The following is a 20,690-nucleotide window of genomic DNA, read 5'->3' as shown; positions in this document are numbered from 1 at the left end:
GGTTGCTAGGTGGTAGGTCTTTTCCCTCTTGGGGCTTGGTGGGGGCTGAAAGTAGCAAGCCCTCCACGCCCAAGGAGAACAGCGCTGACACAACTGGGGATCAAGGGAAGAGGAAGAGAAAGGGTTCACTCTCTTGCCAGGGACTTGGTTTTTAACTTTGTTCTTTTGTAGGATTCTGAAAGAAAACCAATAAAATGCATCTAAGCCGTCATTGCTGGTATCTAAAGAATGTCTGCTCGTAGCCCGGATGCCCTCCCCCTGAATCACGGGTTGTTTCTGCAATCATTCTGTTGCAATGTCACCCGTCACTTGACCTCTGTGAAACTTCACTTTATGCTCCTAAGAGTATGAGAGTGGAAAGGGCAAATAACATCTTAGTATTAGGAAAATAGCAGTGACATCATGGATCCCATGAAAGGGTCTCCATGATCCCCCAGGGTTCTTGAACCACCCTTAGAACTTTCCTTCCTGCTCTCCTTCCCATTGGCTAGAATGCCCACCTTAGTGGGCATGAGCCAGAGCCACCATCGCAGAGTAAAGCTGAGAGTTGAGGACTGGCAAAGCACTGAAGGTTATTTAGCATTCCTGACCCTACCCACTACTTGTCAGGGCCTGTCTCTCCCCCCTCCCCCAACAGCTGGTCATTTGAAGACCAAAGATATCTTCTATGAAGTTAGAACAGTTAACCTGAGATAGAGGTGTTGGCAAAAAACTTCTTTCCTGCTATTTAAGCCTTTGCAAGGCAGTCACTATCTAAGAAATACTCCTTAGTCTTTACCAACACCTCCCATAAAATTATTTTGGGAAAAAACATGGCTCCAGTGGAAATCAGATCCAGCTCAAAATATTCCTACGGCTTACCATACTGTTCAGGGGCGCCTGGCGGACTCAGTCGGTAGAGCATGCAACTCTTGATCTTAGGGTCATGAGCTTGAGCCCCACATTGGGTGTAGAGATTACTTAAAAACAAACAAGATAGGGCGCCTGGGTGGCTCAGATGGTTAAGCGTCTGCCTTCGGCTCAGGTCATGATCCCAGGGTCCTGGGATCGAGTCCCGCATCGGGCTCCCTGCTCCTTGGGAGCCTGCTTCTCCCTCTGCTTCTCTCTCTCTCTCTCTCTCTCTCTCTCTCTCCCCACCTCTGTCGCTCATGAATAAATAAATAAAATCATTAAAAAAAAAAAAAAGACTGCAACATCCTTAAAAAAAAAAAAAAAAAAAAAAAAACAAACAAGATATTCCTATGGCTTACAGTACTATTTAGAGTGAAAAACCAAAGGTCCTCTTTATGACCTCAAGGCCTCACAAGATCTAGCCCAGTTACCTCTCTGATCTCTTCTCTGATTACTCTCCAGCAAGTACATTCTGCTCCAGCCACACTATGTCTCGGGGACTTTGCATGTGCTGTCCCCTTTGCCTGAAATGGCCTCCCTACAGATCTCTATCTCACTTGCTTCCTTATCTTCTTCAGGTTCATCTTGCCTGACTACCTACTTAAAATTACCTCACCCTATCTCCCTTCCCTGCTATATTCTTCTTCTTGAAAGCACTAATCACAATCAAACATTCTATTGTTTACTTATTAGTTGTCTCTCCTCTCTAGAGTGTCAACAACAGTGAGAAGGGTCTTTGTTTTGTTCCCCAAATCCCCAGCCCTAGGTGCTCACTAAAGGTTTATTGAATGAATGGATGTGTGTTGCTGCAGAAGCTGGGAGAATGGTAAATAGAAACTGGAACCCAAAGTAGGGTTTATGGGTGCTGTGGGGGCTCTTCTATCTCTTTATTTTTTTTTTAAAGACTTTATTCATTTGAGAGAGAGAGAGAGACAGAGAGAGCACAAGCAAGGGGAGAGGCAGAGGGAGAGGGAGAAGCAGACTCCCTGCTGAGCTGGGAGCCCGACTCTCAGGACCTGAGCTGAAGGCCGATGCTTAACCATCTGAGCCACCAGGCACCCCAACCCCTCTCTCTTTATTTTTATCCTCTGCAGTGATTCCTCCTTTCCCTCCACTCCACTGGAAGCCTGCCTTCTCCAGCAGATTTCCTTAAACTGAAACATTCGGAGGTGGAGCCCCTCCTGGCCCCTTAGAAACAACCAGAGCAAGCTGGCTTCCTGGACTTCAGAGGAAGTTCACAGCAAGGCCTTTGGCCATATAGATAGTGTTAGGTTTTACTACCACCCCATTCTCAGGGGTAGTTGTGTATCAAATATTTCTGGAGAGGACTGAAACCCTAGTGATGACAACTGATGGCCTATGGAGGAGGTGACGTCAAGGTAGGGTGGTAAACTGTGATCAAATCCTATCGCAAAATCCATGATCTACACATAACATGGACATCAACTAAAGTTAAATGATTCTTGGATCCTGAAGAACAACAGGATCCCTGACAACTATTCTGAATCCACCTCTCATCCGCCTACTGCAGGGAGCAGCGGAGGAAGGAAGGTGAGGGTCAGCAGGCAAAGATCCGTCCCTCCGCCAAGTCCCGCCCTATCTTTGGCATGACCCCGCCCACGGCCGAACACCCTTGTTGTGGCCCCGCCCCATCCGTGGACATCCCTCGGCCTTCGTCCCGCCCCCTTACTCCGTTCCTCCGTCTCTCTATGGCCAGGACCACCACTGGCCCCGCCCCTTCCGGCCTGCCCTCGCCCCCCTCCCTTCACGTCCGGCCCCGCCCACTTCGTAGGTTTCTAAAGGCGCGCGCGAATCTTGTCAGGCTCTCGGCCGCTGAGCTCCGTGTGGGACTCCGAGGCCGGCGGGTGGCAGGTGCGGGAGGAGGCTGGTCGCCACGTCGGGGCAGGCGCTGGCGTTCTGCTCCCTTTCGTCAGTTCTCGAGGCTGAGGTCAGGAACCAGAGCGGCGGCCGGCGCAGCCCCGGGGCCATGGAGTCCCGGAGCCCCGGAGCCCCGGGCATGGCGGCCTCGGAGGCGGCGCCCGCTCTGGCTGAGGACGCGGGGTCGGCGCCCTGGGCGCAGCTGGACACCCCCGCCCGGTTCCTGCTGCAGGCGCTGCAGTCGGGGCCGGAGGGGGCGCGGCGCGGCCTGGGGCTGCTGCGGGCGCTGGGCAGTCGCGGCGAGGAACCCTTCTGCTGGGACCACGTCCTAGAGGCGCTGTGCCGGGAGGAGCCCGTCGTGGAGGGCCCGGACTGTCGCCTGGAGCTGTAAGTCGTCTGGTCGCGGGGCGCCACCCCACTTTTCTGGATGAGGAGACCACGACCCGGAGAGGTTCATTAGTTCCCCACAGCCAGGCGTCCCTGTCGCGCACCCTGGGCGGGGGGCATCCAACAGGCCTTCATTGAGGACCTACTGGGTGCGGCCGGAGCGGGTAGACATAGGCCTCCCGCCGCGTGTAAATGAATAACTAGAAGCGGGTGGACTCAAATCGCTTCCGATCATATAACTTTCTTCTCTAAGGAAATCGAACTCATACCTCCAGTGTAGGGATACTTAGGTATAACCGAGTGGACACAAGGGTAAAAATACGTACATTATAAAGTATACAAAGTAGAAATTTAAAACCTGGTGACTGAACAGACATCTGATGGAGTGGGTTTATAATGTCAAATTTTCAAAGCACAGTATACATTTTAGGGCAAAATCACTTTCCTTATGGATGGTGTTCTTGATCATTTATGGTCTTTGGGGTGACTCTGAACTTTATTTCTTATTTTTTTGGCCTCTTTATGTAACTGACAATTTCTCCTCAGAGCAGAAGGGTCAGCTCTGCCATTTTCTTATTTGGTGGGCTTCCGTTACTGGTATTCAGTTTCTTTCTTTCTTTCTTTCTTTTTTTTAGATTTTATGTATTTATTTGTGAGAGACAGGGAGAGAGAGGCAGAGGGAGAAGCAGGCTCCCCACAGAGCAGGGAGCCTGATGCTGGACTTGATCCCACAAACCTGGGATCATGACCTGAGCCAAAGGCAGACGCTTAACCGACTGAGCCACCCAGGCGCCCCATGGTATTCGGTTTCTTTTCAGTCATCCTTATCAGCCGTGTATGTCCATTTAGTGAGGTTGGTTTTGTTAAAGGACATAATGCAGTATCCATAAATGCATTTAATTATCATAATTAACGAAAATATACAAAGTTTAAAAAAAAGTGAGGTGCCCCCTTCAGCCTCTAGGGGGCTGAAGAGCCGGCTTTGCACTCTTGGATACCCCTCCCTCAGAATTAGGCTGGAGACTAGACTATGAAGGTCTAGTCTTCATACGTTAAGTTGTAATGCTTAATTTCTTACGTTTTAGATAAGGAGAAATGGAAATTCTAATATTGTCTTCCCACACCCCACTTTGAATTTCTTTCAAGAAATGGATCAGGAGAGGGGCACCTGGGTGGCTCAGTCAGTTGAGCATGGGGCTCTTGATCTCTGCTCAGGTCTTGATCTCAGGGTCCTGAGTTCAAGCCCCATACTGGGCTCCAGGCTGGGCGTGGAACCTACTTAAAGAGAGAAAGAGAGAGAGAGTGCTTTCTGCATCCCCAAATTGGAGGCCATAGAAATGTTTATCCAGCTGTATGCTTTTTTCTGGACAGAATAGGAGGAGGACTTAATCTAGGGTCCCTGGTTAGAACTTTATTTCAGGATAATTGGTTTCTTTCATAATCCCATGTATTTTATCTTATATATTTAACACTTATTCTGATAAGGGGTCCATGCACACAAAAATGTTAAAAGCCTTTGAAGTAGGGTCTTCCCCACCTCTGCACTTCTCAATATCCTCTACAACAAATTGGCTATCTTTTTGATTTTTGCTTTAGTTTTCTCTCTCACTTAGTGTTTGTTGTTCACAAAGAAATAAAAGTCAGATTTTTTTCTCTTTCACACATCCCAGGTGCCCCTTGTATGTGATGACAAGCAGCCCTGCAAAATCACATAGAGAAGAGCAGAGGCGTGATGGCAGGTGGGCTCGATGTACCCGTGACTTGCTTGCCACACCAGTAAGCCTCAGGTCACACAGCCTCTGGATTCTTGCGTTGCCAGCATGGCAGACGGCTGCATTGCTCTGTCCGCAGTAGCCTGGCTAACCTCTGGACACTTATTCTTGGAGAGTTTATTCATTCAGTAGATATGCACCCAGTCCCTGTGATGGACTGACGCTGTGCTGGGCACGGGACGTGCAGAAAGGAGAGTCTGCCTCTGCCTCTCAGGAACTCAGTGGGGTGAAAGGAATGGCAAAGCTAGACAGCTGTGACCTTGTAAGTTCCAGGGCATAGCCCAGGCGAGCACGGGCTGCAGAGTAAGCACTGCACAGCATCCTGGAGTACTACTACTACTACTACTACTACTATTATTTTTGTTTTGGGTCTTGGCCCATCCCATAGCACAGTCTTTTTTTTTAAAAATTTAATTTATTGGGGCGCCTGGGGGGCTCAGTCGTTAAGCGTCTGCCTTCGGCTCAGGTCATGATCCCAGGGTCCTGGGATCGAGCCCCGCATCGGGCTCCCTGCTCAGGGGGAAGCCTGCCTCTCCCTCTCCCACTCCCCCTGCTTGTGTTCCCTCTCTCGCAGTCTCTCTCTCTCTCTCTGTCAAACAATAAAATCTTTCCAAAAAGTTTTTTTAATTTATTTATCTTTTTAAGTAAGCTCAATGTGGGGCTTGAACTCAGGACCCTGAGATCACGAGACACATGCTCTAAGGGGTGCCTGGGTGGCTCAGTCAGGGAAGCTTGTGACTTGTGATCTTGGGGTTGTGAGTTTGAGCCCCATGTTGGGTGTAGAGTTTATTTTAAATAAATAAATAAAATCTTTTTTTTTAAAGATTTTATTTTATTTATTTGATAGAGAGAGCACAAGCAAGGGGAACGGCAGGCTGAGGGCGAGGGAGAAGCAGACCCCCTGCGGAGCAGGGAGCCCGATGCGGGGCTCGATCCCAGGACCCTGGGATCATGACCTGAGCGGAAGGCAGACGCTTAACGACTGAGCCACCCAGGCACCCCTAAATAAATAAATAAAATCTTAAAAAAAAAAAAAAAGTCAGATGCTCTACTGACCAAGGCAGCCAGGGGCCCCTGGAGTATTATTTTTATATAAAGTTGGGGAAGGGACTTTTTTTTAATGTAAAACAAGGATCTTTATAGAGTAGGTTTCTTTCTTTTTTTTTTTAAGATTTTATTTATTTATTTGTTGGGAGAGAGAGAGAGAGAGAGAGCACAGCACGGGGAGGGGCAGAGGGAGAAGGAGAAGCAGACTCCCTTTTGATCAGGGAGCCTGATATGGGACTCGATCCCAGGACCCTGGGATCATGACCCGAGCCGAAGGCAGACGCTTAAGGACTGAGCCACCCAGGTGCCCCTAGAGTAGGTTTCAGTGTGAATTTTTTGAGCTGAACTAAGTGTTGAAGAGCAGAGCCTAGCACAGAATACATGAATACATGCTCAACTTTAACAAAATGGAATTGTTAAAAAAAAAAAAATGGAATTGCTCAGAGAACTTTTGGCCGTTTAGCAATAGTAAAAGGAACTCAAACTGGCTTCACCACCGCAGCAAAACATACATGCTCAGTGAAGGCCTCATGCTGACCCCCTCCGTCCCCACTGCCCTGCAGGCACCGCCTCCTAGCCGCCCTGTCTGTCCATGGCCCTCCCACCTCTAGCTCTGCCCCGGCTGTCCTCTGCTCCTTCCAGCAAGATGCTCTTAACTGCTTCTCCTCCTCCTGCTACCAGGAGGCCACTGCTGCTGCGATTGCCCCCGTTATGCCAGAGGAACCTGATGTCTCTGCTGATGGCTGTCCGGCCCTCGCTGCCCGAGAGCAGCCTGCTCCCGGTGCTGCAGATTGCACAGCAAGCGCAACAAGCCGACGCCTGGCTCCGGGCCCTGGGGCAGTTGCTGCGGAGGGACCTGAGCGCCGGGGTAGCGGTTGAGGGAGCGGGCCCCCTGTCTACACACTGCCAGAGAGAGCTCCAGGGCCTGTGCGGGCGGCTGCGCCAGGGAGGCCGGAGGCTGCAGTTAGCCCAGGCTCCCGTTCCCGACGAGGAAGAGAAGGAGGGCCAGGACTCCCCGCGGCCTGGGAAACGCAGAAAGGGGCCAGAGGAAGAGCTTGCCAGTCCTGAGGGCCAGAGGGCCCCCAAAAGGTTCCGGCGTTTGGAAAGGGAAGGGGAAGGAGGTCAGGAGGAGGAGAGACGTGAACCTGAATCTTTGGAGACCCGGGCAGCTGGAGGAGGTGCCTCACCCATCAAGAACCAGCCTGTCAGAGCCGAGCCCAGGGAGGCTGGTCAGAGTCTGGAGGAGGCTCAGGGCCTAGCCGAGAATTTGGAGTTGCCCAAAGCTGTCCAGGTACTAGAGGGGGGGAGGTTGGGTTTAGAGTGATCCTCCAGGAGTGGAGGGGTTTATCCAGGGCAAAAGCTGGTTGGGAGACTATTTCCCAACTGGGATAACTGGAGTCCACGGAGCAGGGGTGGGATTAAGGGAGTAGTCTCTGCTCCCCAGACTCTGGGGAGGGGGTGGTGAGGAAGTTAGTGGAAAGGGAGGGTCCCTTGGCCTCAGTGATCTACAACACGAGGTTAAGGGATTGCCAGGCAAGAAGAGAAGGTCCAGAGCTGTCCTGTGGAGGGTGTGGAATCGTGCCAGCCTCCAGCCAGCCAGTCCTCCCAGCCCATTAGGGTGGGTGCAGGGAGGACAAGTCTAAGCAGCTGCATTTCCACGGGCCTTGTTGACTTTGAGTTCTTAAGCACCTCTCAAGGTTTAGGCTTCGTGTTCTTGACTCTCTTGAATCATCCTTGCCTGCTAGCTCCCACTGATCCGGGGCCTTCTTGGGAGAGGGGGCTAGGATGGCCTGGGGCCACACCGTGTTGGTAGGAACTTGGCAGTGACTGGGCTCTCCTCTGCAGGACCAGGTTCCCAGGCTGCAGCAGCTACTCAAGACCTTCGGGGAGGTACCTGGCCCCCGCTCACCGTTGCCCCCCGTCCACCTGCCACCTAGACCTCAGCCCTGCCCAGGGAAGCACAGACTGTTTGGACAGCGGGGGGTTGGAGTGGGGGTCTGAGGACAGTCACTGCAGGGGCTTGTCTTGGCCCAAGGACAGATACGTCATCTAACCCCAGACAAGTCCCTCTCCTCTGGTAGCATCCAGGCTCCTCATTCACCCATGCTGCCAGACAAAGGGGTGGTCTCTGACTCGTCACCAAGGGCTCTGCCAGCACGAACATGGGATTTGCCTTTCCAGGGGTCGGAGGGCGCCCCCCCGCCTGAGCTGCAGCTTCTCCATGAATGCAGTCCTAGCCAGGTGAGTCCAGAAAGACTGCCTGGCCCTGAGGGTACATCCCCTCTCCCCAGCCTTTTTCCATTTAAGTCTGTGTTTCCTTGCCTCATATGGGAATGGGGGGAGGGGATTTTGTTGGGGTTTTTGGCCCCTTGGGTAGGGGTCACCCTGTGTGTTCTCTTTTAGCCCTTGGATATTCACCACAGGGGTAGCTTTCCCTGCCTCACCTTACCTTGGAGTGTCCTTGCCCCACCCATTCTGCTGCCAGGTCAGCTTGAGACAGCCTAGCAGGGGCAGACTGAGTGCATCTGTGTCGTCCCTCCTACTTGGCAGATGGACCTGCTCTGTGCCCAGCTGCAGCTCCCGCAGCTCTCGGACCCAGCTCTCCTGCAGCTCTGCACCTGGCTCCTGTCCATTTCACCGGATCTTAGCCTTAGCAATGCGACCGTTCTGACCAAGAGCCTCTTCCTTAGACGGGTAGGTGTGTTGCGATACACTTGGCATGCTACGGACTATGGGGGAGAGAATCTGAGCCCTCAGAAGGGTGGCGCTTCGGAGAGCAGGTTCCCAACCTTGTAAGGCGTCTGGCTAGTCGAGGCAGCCTGGGGCAAGGGAAGGGCATGGACCTCTAGGCCATCTATCCACACAGCATCAAATTCCTCCCTTGTGGGCCCCAGACCCTCCCAGAAGCTGAAGGGATTTCGGAGCTGAGGAAGGAAGTTTTGTGTCTTTTCCAATGGGGGAATCCATGTGAGTTCTAGATAAAAGAACTTCTGTTTTTTCTTTGTAACATGTATCACCATCTTAAATACATGTCTGGTAAACATTTATTAAAAGGAAGAAGAAACGAATGGATTAATATTTTCCTCCCCGTTGGCTGTAGATTCTCTCCCTGACTTCCTCAGCCTCCCGCCTGCTCATGACTGCCCTGACCTCCTTCTGTGCCAAGTATGCCTATCCTGTCTGCAGAGCCCTTCTTGGCCCCATGCTCCAGGCCCCAGGAACAGGTAATTCTGGAACCAGCCCCAGGCCTGGTAGCTCTGCCCTCTGGGTTCCCAGCACCCTTCACTCCAGGGGACCTTGGCAGTTGTGTATTCAGTCAGTAAAGATACCTTGCTTCCCTGACGATGCCCCCCTATAATGAGCCAGGCGTTCTGTTCCATCCTCTCCTGCCATCTGCCCCCAGACCCCCCCACTCTGCTGTCCCCTCCCCAGGTCCAGCTCAAACAGAGTTATTGTGTTGCCTTCTGAAGGATGAGGCCCTGGAGCCAGACATGCAGCTTCTAATGCTGGGGTGAGTGTACAGGCCCCTACTCCCAGCCCCTCTCACTGGCCCAGCCTGCTCCTGGCATTCTGGAGCTGGAGCCGCCTGGGTAGCAGGTCCTCTGCCTGAAAGATGGGCAGCGGTCCAGCAGTGACTGCAACAGTCTCTCGCTGTGGCCCGAGCCTGGCTTGTGCCTTGCCCCCGTGGGCCTGTGCAAGTTGCCATCCCGGGACCCTGCGCAGGTGGTGCCGGGTTCCAGGCTTCTGGGCCAGGTGCCTTGGGGAGCACAGGGGAGAGGCTGGTGGTCACCCGAGCATGGTTAAGAGTTCCGGCTCTGGAGCCAGGCGGACAGGATTTCGAATCTCAGCCTTGCCCTGGGTCAATTCAAACAGCTTTCTCCATGTCTCTGAGCCTCTGGTTCCTCATATGAAAGATGGGGCTGATATTTACTCGGTAGGATTTTTCTAGATGTGTTTTTCTAGATTAAATGTGATAATGCATATAGACCTCAGCACAGTAGTTGGCCCCGAGTTGGTGCTCAAAAATTGTCATTAAATTGGTGTTCGATTTGGGTATTAAAACTGGGGAGTCAAGATCCAGACACGTAGAAACAAATGAGTAGCTAAGAGCCCACTGACACTAAAGTGAACTATAAAATGCTGACTCTCACATGAGAAGGGGACAGTCAGAACAGTCACGTCAGCCACCACTGATCGAGTCCTTTCTCTGTGCTTTACAGTCATTCTCTCAGTTAGTCTTCACCCAGTGCTGTGAGGTGGGTGCCGTGGCTGCCCTAGAGACGGAAAACCTGAAGCCCAGGGCTGTTAAGGGACATGGGCCAAAGGTCACAGAGCCAGCAAGTGATAAAGCCTGGGGTCAGACTCAAGGCTGTGCAGCCAAGAGGCCACACTGCTCCCGGGTGTGACACAGTCCCTTTCCACACGGGTAGAGGACTGCCCTAGCCCGGGAAGCACGGCTGGAGTGGCCGTCCCCGTGGGCCAGGCTCTGCCGTCTAGAAAGCCTTATGGGCCTCTCACTGCACCATCACCCTCTTCCCTGGGTCACCCTCACCTTCTGTACCCACGATGCACTCTCCACTCCTGCTTGCTTTTCAGGAAACCTTGGTGCACCTTACGCCAGATCCTTCGTGGTCTGCCCCAGGAGTCTTGGGCTGTAGCCTTCCAAGCACCGAGTGTGGACTGGCTACTGTGTGGCCGCCAACATGGGTCGGCGGGTGGGGGGGTGGGGCTCTGACTATTTGCTCTGATGGCTGGGGGATCTTGGCTGTCTCCGGGGCCTTGCTCTGCCTTGGGGGTAGGAGCAGTAGATACCCAGATGTGGGCTGTCCTCAGCGGGGCCTGTGCTTTTTGTAGACAGATCTTGGAGCTGCCCTGGAAAGAGGACACTTTCTTGGTGTTGCAGTCACTGCTGGAGCGGCAGGTGAGCAGGCTGCCTTGGGGAAGGGTGGCTGAGGACGTGCCGCAGTGCTGTGGACAGGCGTGGGCCTCCTGGGTTTCTGGTCCCTCCGGGGATGGAGGCAAGCGGAACAGCTGCCCTGCAGCAAGCTGGGCTCTTGACAGTGGGTGAGTCCTAGGGCTTGAAAGGCTAGTAGCCGAGAGCGGACTGCATGGTAGAGCCCAGCTCCGCTTCTTCCTAGCTGCGTGGCCTTGGGGAGGGACTGTGTGTGTGTGTGTGTGTGTGTGTGTGTGTGTGTGTGTGTGTGTGTGTGTGTCTGTGTGTGTGTGTGAAATTTTTTATTTTTATTTTATTTTATTTTATTTTATTTTATTTTATTTTATTTTATTTTATTTTATTTATTGGGAGAGAGGGAGCAAGTGAATGCAGGAGGGAGAGGGAGAGAGAATCTGAAGCAGACTCTATGCTGAGCACGAAGCCTGACAGGGGGCTCGATCCCATAATCCTGGGATCGTGACCTGAACAGAATTAAGAGTCAGATGCTTAACTGACTGAGCCACGAGGCACCCCAAATTTAATTTTATTTTTGAATAAATAAATAATAAACATATTCACAATTTTTTAAAAAGATTTTATTTATTTATTTGAGCGAGAAAGACAGAGATAGCACGAATGGGGAGGAGAGGGAGAAGCAAACTCCCCGTGGAGCAGGGAGCCTGACGCGGGACTCGATTCCAGCTCAATCCCAAGACTTTGGGATCATGATCTGAGCCGAAGGCAGACAGTTAACCAACTGAGCCACCCAGGCTCCCCTCACAAAATTTTTTTTAAGATTTTACTTATTTACTTGAGAGAGAGAGAGAGTGCATATGTGTGGGGGGGAACGGAGGAAGAGGGAGAGCCAGAATCCCAAGCAGACTCCCCACTCAGTGCAGAGCCCTACTCGGGGCTCAACCCCATCACCCTGAGATCATGACCTGAGCCGAAACCGAGAGTCAGATGCTTAACCGACTGAGGCACCCAGGTGCCTCTATGTTCACAAATTTTAAAGCTCAAAGGATATAGTGAAAAATGCCACCCCCTCCCCGCCATCCAGACTCCCCTCTCCAGGGCTAGTCAGTGTTAGTGGGTTTCAGGGGAACTCTCCCAGAGATGCTTTTATATGCAAGAACACGTGTTTAAGTTGACTTTTTGCCTACTTTTTTACGTAGATGGCAACACACCGAGCTCAGTGCTCTGTACTTTGCTTTTTTAACTTACAGTATATTTTTGCAATTTTGCCATATGACTACCTAAAGTTCCGCCTCATTTGTTTATAACTTAGGGAGCTGACCTAACCTCTTTACACCTGAGTTTTCCCCTCTACAAAAGGGGAGTGATGATAGTATATACTACACAAGGCCGGGGTGTGGTCGAAATGGTCATTGGTGTAAAATGCTCAGAACGGTGCCTGATACATAACAAGTATTTATTAAATTATTATTAAGGAGAGCTATTGTTATTATGCTGGCAGTACCCTGGGGACTCCTTGCGCCTTTATATCTTCAACCACCAAGGGAGGCTGAGACCTGTGCGCCAGGCTTTATGTGTATTATTTCATTTAATTCTTTACCATCTTTAGCGTTAGATATCATGAGCACCATTTTTACAGATGCAGAAACTGAGGCTTTGTTTGGTTATGTGACCTGTCCAGGGTTACTTAGTTAGAAAGTGGTAGAGGTCGGAATTGAATCCAGGGCCCTTTCTTCTCTTATCTCATCTCCCAATGTGTGCAGGTGGAGATGACCCCTGAAAAGTTCAGTGTGTTGATGGAGAAGCTCTGTAAAGAGGGGCCAGTGGCCACCACATCTGTGGCCTATGCCAAGCTCATGCTGACGGTGATGACCAAGTATCAGGCCAGTGTGAGTATTGGTAGGGCCATGAGGGCTGGTCCTGCTGCTCTGAGTATGCCACGAGTGCGTACGTCTAGATGTTTGCCAGGGAAGACACCCTGAGTGTTAGCCAGGGAAACTACAAGTTCAAGCCTTGGCGGGGAACGAGACTGCTTAGGAGTTCATTCATCCAGCCCACACTGCCATGAGCCAGATGCTGTATGGGGCCCTGAGGAATCAACAGTGTCCATAACACAGTCCCTGTCCTTGACTTGACACTCTCCACCGGTGCCAGGCTAGTGAGGCGGGAGAGAGATGATAACCAGATCAGCACAGTATCTGGAAGGAGCCAGGCGAGAGGTGTGTGCGGGGCATTTGGTTGCAGAGGGGGAGGAGGCGCAACTAAACCTTGTTTGTGGTTGGGAGTTCGGACAGGCTGCTCAGCTCTGAAAGGGTGAGTGGTGGCCAAGGGCCAAGGCTGAGGAAAGGGCATTCCAGGCAAAGGAAACAGTATAAGCGATGAGCGTCCAAGGGGATCTACGGGTAGTAGCTGAGGCCTAAAAACATGAGAGTGGTTGGTGGTAGGGGTGAGGTTAGACGTCAGAATTAAAACACTGAGAGCTGATACCACAGAGCCCCTGCTACGGCTTAGGCACTGTTCGAAGCCCTTTGCTTATGTTAACTTGTGTTGGCCCAATGATAAAATACTATTATTAGCTCCATTTTATAGATGAGGAAGTTGAAACCCAGAAAGATTAAAGTGACCTGCCCAAGGTCCCATGGCCAGGCCATGCTAGCATCTTATGGAAGACCCTGTAGGTTATGATGAGGAGCATGGACTTTATCTTGATGGTCAGGTGTTCTTGGCTGTTGGCTCTTTACCTTTTTTGGGGAGTCACAGTCCCATTTGATGACTTGATGAAAGCTATAGATCCTCCCAGAAAAATGAAAATCTGAACACACATCTAATGTGCAATTTCAGGAGGCTCCTGGATCCTCTGGAGACCCTGTAGGTCCTGGAAGAAGGGCCTCCAATATGAGACATTGGTAGTTATCCCAGGGACCCGCTGAAGCTTGAGTGACTTGGTCAGATTTGCATTTTATAAAGGAGTCTCTGGCATCTATAAGGAGTGGTGACTGGAGAGAAGATACATGGCAGAGACCTGTCAGGAGGTTGTAGTGGTAGGTCAGGGAAGAAATAGCAGGCCCCATAAGGAATGTGGCAGCCACAACGGAGTATCTCTGACCCTCAGTTTTCTCATCTGTATAACAGGAGGGTTGTGCAGATTACATGAAGTTATGTTTATAAAGTGTTGCTACGTAGTAAGCATCCAATAATTGTCATCTGTTATTAGTGTGGCTGACTTAGTAAGTTGAACAGTTAATATTTGACCCCAGGTCCACTTGAACACAAAGACCTTGTATAATCATGGTGAAGTAAAAGTAATGCATTTAGATATCTCCTCCATTGTCCTGGTGTCCTGATTCCTCTCTCTTTCCTCCTAAACAGTGCCGTGGGGCAGAGGGGAAAGGGGAAAGATCGGTTGCTGGAGTCCTGATATGATTCTTCCTTCTCCCCAGATCACTGAGATCCAGAGGCTGGGCCTGGCCACAGCCCTAGAGCTCAACACCACTTTCCTGAGGAAGTCCCTGAAGGCCGCCCTGAGACATCTGGCCCCCTGACCATGCACTAAGGGACCACACTCCTGGAGCTCCCTCACCAGCTGCCTGAAGGATACTTCTGCCCTCAGCACCTCATCCTGACCCCTTGCCTGGGGGTAAAGGCTGAGCCTGGCCAACCCAGGGGTCCGCTGCCTCCCTGTTCCAGGATGCAGAGAGGACATCTTGGCCTCCCAGCCAGCAGGGAAGGTCCTGGGCTAAGCAGCCTTGATGAGCTTTATTTCCAAGGGATGCTGACTTTGGGCTCACTCCTTGTCACTTTTACTTCAGACCGTGGGGACAGAAACTTTCTGAAAAGCCTCAGTAGGGTCAAAGCAGACCTAGGTAGATGAATGATGCTTCAGGATCCCTGAGGTAACCTGTGTCCTCAGCACAAATCTCTTGCGCTCAAGTGTATGTTATGACCCTCTGTGTTCCGACTTGGATAATTTATTAAAAAGCAGTTATTTAATAAAAAGCAGGAAGTTTTAATGTTTTCTTCAAAGCAACGGCTGCCTTCCTATGAACTCTGGGTATTTGTTGAAACCCAACAGACACCACCACCACCCACCCTACTCAGTGACAAGGGGCATCTTTTTCCTGGTGAAGGTGACAAAGTTCTCAAGTTCATTCATTCAGGTTCTTGGCGATGATGTGTGATACCACTCCCCTCAGCCCTATCAGAGCTGTCTGTTAAGTGGGTGAAGTGTGCACTGACCCCTGGGGAATAGGGCCTTGAAGGTGGGTGCAGCTGTCTGGAGTTGGAGAAGGTTTGTTCATAGTAAACACTTAACTGGGTAGGTGTGATTCAATCAGCTATCAGCTACCTTCCCAGCTCTTCCCCACTGCAGGCTTCGAGGGGCCGGGAACAGAACTTTCACGACATTTCCCTTCTCACGACTTCTCTGAAACCATGAGCCCCAGAGCAAGATGATTAGGGAGAGGTCAGGAGTAAAGCCTGCTTTTGAGACCCGAAGCAGATGCGGTGGGCAGAAAAGGGTGGAGGGACAAACATGCGGGAACTGCACGCTCTCAGCGGCCATCACGCTGCGGTGCCCAGGACCAGCCTCTTAAGTGGCCGGCAGTAGCAGGCGCCAATGGGGATGTTGTCCGCGTGCCACGGGGCGCCCGGGACCGCCGCACCTCCTCGCCTTGGAGCCAGTTTAGTTGTGCAGCGCGCGGCAGCGCCCTCTAGCGGCCGCGGACGGCGGCGCTCCCCGGGATTGAGCTACCCGGCCGGGCTCGGGAGGAAGCCACAGGAAAAGGCATCTCGCGAGAACAAGAGCCTTATTTGAGCGCATGCGCGAATGCAATTCCTTCTTTTCCGGTTACTGCGGCGCGAAGAATCATGAGGTGAGTGGCGCTGGGGGAGCCATCCGCCCCCATCCGCGATTCCTGGCACCCTGGTAAGGAGGGAGACTTGCGGGCTGAATCGGGGGTGGTCTTTCCCCCTGTTTCGCTGAGGGGCATTTCTCGCCGGGCGTCGTCCTGTAGTCCCCGGCCCCCGGTAGGGTATCTCTTCCTCGGGGCTTGCTTCATTGTTGCGCCCAAATCGCCCGACGTGGTGTCCGGAATCCCCCCGGGTGGGGTGCGTCTGGAGGCCCGAGGCTTCCGACCGCGCCGAAGCCTCCAGGTGCCGAGCGCTCGTCTTGCGTCCCTCCCGCAGCAGCAAAGTCTCCCGCGACACCCTGTACGAGGCGGTGCGGGAAGTCCTGCACGGGAACCAGCGCAAGCGCCGGAAGTAAGCCCGGGCTCGGGGGGCAGGGCGGCGGCGTGGAAGCCGCGGGCGTCCGCCTGACTTTGTCGCCTTCTCTAAGGTTTTTGGAGACGGTGGAACTGCAGATCAGTCTGAAGAACTATGACCCTCAGAAGGACAAACGCTTCTCGGGCACCGTCAGGTTGGCACCGCTCTGACCCCACCCAGCCCTCCGTGCGCCCCCGTGCCCGTCGCCACCCTCCAGGCTCCTGTTGAGCTTGAGACGGGCGGGCGCGGGTGGCACGGACGCGCCTGGGTAGTTCAGACCCCCTGCCCCGGGCAGGCGTGGCTGGACGGACCCCCACCCTGGGTCTTAAAATAAGAGGGGAGGCGTGGGGAGGCCTTGGCCGAGCCCGCCGGCTAGTTTGAGAAGCTACACTAGCTGTTGGTGAATGTGGACGTTCTGGGTAAGGCTCCGTGGCTGCAGCGGTCCCAGGCCCCTTCACCTGCTTTCGGAACCCCACGCTGGGCTTGACCTGTTCTGTCCCCCAAAACGCAGGCTTAAGTCCACTCCCCGCCCCAAGTTCTCCGTATGTGTTTTGGGGGATCAGCAGCACTGTGATGAGGCCAAGGCAGTGGATATTCCCCACATGGATATTGAGGCGCTGAAGAAACTCAACAAGAATAAGAAATTAGTTAAGAAGTTGGGTGAGTGTGCCTTAGGGTGGTTTTGTATTTGGGCAGACAGTTGTCATGGGAGTGGTACAAAAGTGGCGGTACTGCCATTTGGATTTTAAAATGATGGAAGAGGGTGCAGAGAATCATGATGGAAAAAGATTGCTGTGGTGGGTTAACTTGAGTGGTAGTTTTTAACCTTTTAAAGATTCTTTTTTATATTTGCTTTGAGGATTCTTTTTAAACAGGTGAGCTCCCCTAAGTTGACCAGTCAGGTGCTGGTATGTTCTGAAATAGGATTTCTACTTGAAACCCTCTCTCTCTTTTTTTCTCCATCTTTATCCTATGTGGTGGAAGCATTTCACAGATAGGAAACTGGTACCCTGGTTGTCCTGTAACTAGGAAGTAGGCAGGCAGGATTTGAACTCAAGGAGTCTTAACCAGTGTGTGCATTTACTATTGGAACATGAGGAGAGTGGGTCAGCCTGTCAGCTTCTGACACCAGGTTTCGTGTGAATGTTGGGCCAGTAAAAGTCTAGGGGATGGAGATAAGCTGGAATGAGGAGAGGATTAAAAAGACTTGGTACGTGGAGAAGAGGAGTAGAGTGTGGTGGTTAGAGGCCACTCTCGTGGTTGGTTAACGGAACTGTTTGGAGCTTGCCTTCAGGAGGCCAGATCCTAAGCATCCAATGGCTTCTTTTTACCAGCCAAGAAGTATGACGCCTTTTTGGCCTCAGAATCTCTGATCAAGCAGATTCCACGAATCCTGGGCCCAGGCCTGAATAAGGCTGGCAAGTTCCCTTCCTTGCTGACCCACAATGAAAACATGGTGGCCAAAGTGGATGAAGTGAAGTCCACCATCAAATTCCAGATGAAGAAGGTAAGGAGGTCTGACTGGGTTACATAGGTTAAGCCATGGTGGTGGTAGGCACCACCAGTCCTGAAGTTTACCCCGATTCTCCAAATGGGAGCCCTGGTTTGCCTTTCTTTGGATATTTAGGATGTGTGACAGTCACTGGGCAGAAATGAAGTTTTTCACATAGCCCTGGTCTTCCTGGCCTGGGGTCAGAGTATTGTTCGTAGGGTCCCTGGAGGGGTGGGGAGGGATGGGCCTGTAGATGTGCCTACTCTGATTCTTTTCCATCTAGCCACCAGCCTGATTTGACTTCACTCTTCCCGCAGGTGCTGTGTCTGGCAGTGGCTGTTGGCCATGTGAAGATGACAGATGACGAGCTTGTGTACAACATCCACTTAGCAGTCAATTTCCTGGTGTCCTTGCTCAAGAAGAATTGGCAGAACGTCCGGGCTTTATACATCAAGAGCACCATGGGCAAGCCCCAGCGCCTGTACTAAGGCACAGTTCAATAAATCCTAGTGCTACCCTTACCTGTCTGCCTGTGACTAGGGAGAGGGAGGTGCTTTGTGAGCTGACACTGCATGCCATAGCACTGTGCTGGTGACGGCAGTTTCTGGCACCCACTGATGGGTGGTCACATTCTCCATACTGCAAACCCGGAAGTACATCCTACCTACCTTCAAAGCCATGTGGTCTTATTTAGATCTCTTGGATACCTTATAACGTGATGGGCTGCTAACCAGGACTGAAGCTTTTCTGAACCCTAAGGGCAGATCTGGGCTAAGACTCCAGCTTCTAGTGCTCCCACTGCTTGCTAGTGGAAAGAGGGGGGGGAGGGGGAGGGTAGGACCTTCACATTTTGAGCACATTGACTCCGTTTTCAGCAGCATGCTTAACCTATGGCCTGAAGTTGCTTCTCTAACCGTGATTTCTTTCCGTGGGCTTCTTGTTTTAGCCCTCTAAATTGTGCATTTGAGCCGTTGGTAGGGATCACAATGTTCCAAATGGAGATTGGGTTCCTAGATTCTAAAAGATGGGAGGGGGCACAACCCTGATTTGCTTGTCTGACTCTAAATTAAATACTCTATTCAGGGTAGTAACTTACTGTGAGATGCTTAGGAAAACACAAGTAGGAGACCTATAAGATAATGTAATTGCCCCTGTTTTCTAGGAGAGTTTAGCAAATGGGTAGAATCAAGCTGTGGAAACTTAGGCCCTCTCCCCTCCAGGTAGGTAGGCTCTGCCCTCTTCCTGACCTGAGGCACTTCCCTGTTGGGTGTGGGTTTTGTTTTAAGATGTATTTGAGAAGGAGCAGGGGGGGAAGGGAGAAGACTCCGCACTGAGCAGGGAGGCTGATTGAGGGATCCCAGGACCCTGGGATCATGACCTTGAGCGAAAGGCAGACTGAGCCACCCAAGTGCCTCTTCCCTGTTGGAGTTCTTGCCTCCAGCACCAATTACTGGGAAGTTGGGTTTTGGTATGGGAAATCTCTCTGATTTGATTTTAAGTTAGTAATTTTGCTTAAAGGTAAAATGATTACAACCTAATCTTGGAATGAGTCTTGAATTTGGGTTCCAGGGTTAATAGGCGTAGTTTGCTCTTTGCTCTGCTCTATTAAAGCATTAGGAGGGATAAAATATCTATGCTTGTCAGACGACGTTCCAAACGGAGGGAAAAAAAGCTGTCGTATAAAACTAGCTGGGACCCAACTTTATGACGAGAAAGTTTATGCAGAGTGAAAGTGATTGGAAGTTACTATATCAGAATGTTGGCCATGCTTGGGCGCCTGGGTGGCTCGGTTAGGCGACTGCCTTCGGTTCAGATTGTGATCCTGGAGTCCCGGGATTGGGCTCCCTGCGCAGCAGGGAGTCTGCTTCTCCCTCTGACCCTCCCCCTCCCCATGCTCTATCTCATTCTCTACCCCTCAAAATCTTAAGAAAATGTTGGCCATGCTTAACTAGGGGAGAAAAATGGGATTTTCTGAAGTTCTACGATCTTTGTAATCGTAAGAAAAACCAAGGCAAAAAGGATATTTTGATGACTAGGGGAGTGTAATCAGAAATGGCATTTGTCCGGCCTCCACAGTGTGTACGCTTGGGCTGAGAGCCACAAGGCAGAAGCCTCAAGTCCTCAAAGTTTGCTAGGCTGGGCCCCAGCTCCATGGCAAGCACCCAGTCCTGAGGGCCTCGGTGGGCAGGGGGTCTGAGCCCGAGACCAGAGAGACGTTTCTGTTCCACCAGGAGCCACGCTGTCCTGACAGCTGTGGAGCGAAGAGTTTTAGAGGCGGGTTTCTCACTTCCCATGTCTACTCAACTGTGTAGTGGGTGCAAGAAGGCTGCCCCATGATTGCCTGCGGGCAGAACCCCTCCCACTCCCTGAGTTTGAATATCCCAGTTCTCCATTCAGGAGGACTGTGAGCCTGTTGAGTGTTCTCAAAACGGTTTCCTCATCTGAAAGTGCAGATGATTGCGCCTACCTAAAAGCAGGACCACATTCAAAGCGTTACCGTGCTTTGTGCGGTGCCAGGCTCTTAGCGCTCAAAACAGCAGCTGTGAAACGGCAATCACGTGAAGCTACAGACAGACGGGTTCCAGCCCCAGCGCACAAATATCTGCTTGTCTGACTCACTTGGGTTTAGGTGCTGAGGAATGGGGAGAACAAGGTGGCTTCAAAATTAGTCACGCCTTCCTGTTTGAAATGAGCCAAGGATTAAACATTTTTTAATAGTTTTGGAAACTCGAGGGGAGGGCAAGTGGGCGTTTTACAAATACTTGGGAACTTGAGTCTTCCTGGACTATTGATTTGAGTCACGTGGATTTAAATCAGACCCATTCTATCAAGCCTTACGCACTGGGGTGGGAATCCTTAAAAATCCACTATATTAAGCAAATGCTGACTCACTGCTTTCTGCTGGGCTGTGGGGAATCTGTAGGTTCCCTGCTCTCCAGAGGCCCACAGCACCACAAGAAAGAGGAGCGGGCAGCAGAAGGGAAAGCAAAGGGAAAACGTGTGGAGGCCGGCTGATTCCACTGTGAATGAAGTTGGCTCTCTAACGAAGTCC

At 51.6% G+C, this 20,690-nt stretch overlaps 2 protein-coding genes across 8 annotated transcripts; both read left to right on the top strand.

Annotated features, from left to right (window-relative positions):
• The first annotated feature begins 2,702 nt into the window (after positions 1 to 2,702).
• Positions 2,703 to 15,532, top strand: FANCE (FA complementation group E). Of its 6 annotated transcripts, none has more exons than XR_003521416.1 (11): positions 2,703 to 3,156; positions 4,827 to 4,895; positions 6,657 to 7,266; positions 7,821 to 7,865; positions 8,157 to 8,216; positions 8,526 to 8,669; positions 9,076 to 9,199; positions 9,408 to 9,486; positions 10,834 to 10,896; positions 12,648 to 12,773; positions 14,325 to 14,344. XR_003521416.1 is itself a non-coding variant. In XM_027602088.1 (11 exons), the coding sequence occupies exons 1-11, from the start codon at positions 2,879 to 2,881 to the stop codon at positions 14,424 to 14,426; spliced, it is 1,704 nt and encodes a 567-aa protein (XP_027457889.1). In that variant the 5' UTR covers positions 2,703 to 2,878; the 3' UTR covers positions 14,427 to 15,532. The 6 variants fall into 6 exon arrangements, 3 of the variants coding, with proteins under 3 accessions (XP_027457889.1, XP_027457891.1, XP_027457890.1); XM_027602088.1 differs by having other exon boundaries at positions 10,830 to 10,896; positions 14,325 to 15,532; XR_003521417.1 differs by lacking the exon at positions 14,325 to 14,344 and having other exon boundaries at positions 9,030 to 9,199; positions 10,830 to 10,896; positions 12,648 to 12,712.
• A 138-nt stretch (positions 15,533 to 15,670) lies between these two features.
• RPL10A (ribosomal protein L10a) lies at positions 15,671 to 18,159 on the top strand. 2 transcript variants are annotated; one of them, XM_027602092.1, is made up of 6 exons: positions 15,671 to 15,755; positions 16,069 to 16,143; positions 16,220 to 16,300; positions 16,658 to 16,806; positions 17,481 to 17,653; positions 17,956 to 18,159. In XM_027602092.1, the coding sequence occupies exons 1-6, from the start codon at positions 15,751 to 15,753 to the stop codon at positions 18,124 to 18,126; spliced, it is 654 nt and encodes a 217-aa protein (XP_027457893.1). In that variant the 5' UTR covers positions 15,671 to 15,750; the 3' UTR covers positions 18,127 to 18,159. The 2 variants fall into 2 exon arrangements, with proteins under 2 accessions (XP_027457893.1, XP_027457892.1); XM_027602091.1 differs by having other exon boundaries at positions 15,687 to 15,808.
• The last annotated feature ends 2,531 nt before the right edge of the window (positions 18,160 to 20,690 follow it).

The sequence above is a fragment of the Zalophus californianus genome, chromosome 7, assembly GCF_009762305.2.
Source record: "Zalophus californianus isolate mZalCal1 chromosome 7, mZalCal1.pri.v2, whole genome shotgun sequence".
Lineage (NCBI taxonomy): Eukaryota > Metazoa > Chordata > Mammalia > Carnivora > Otariidae > Zalophus > Zalophus californianus.
The sequence above is the reverse complement of the archived record's forward strand: the minus strand, read 5'-3'. Positions and strand labels throughout refer to the sequence as shown.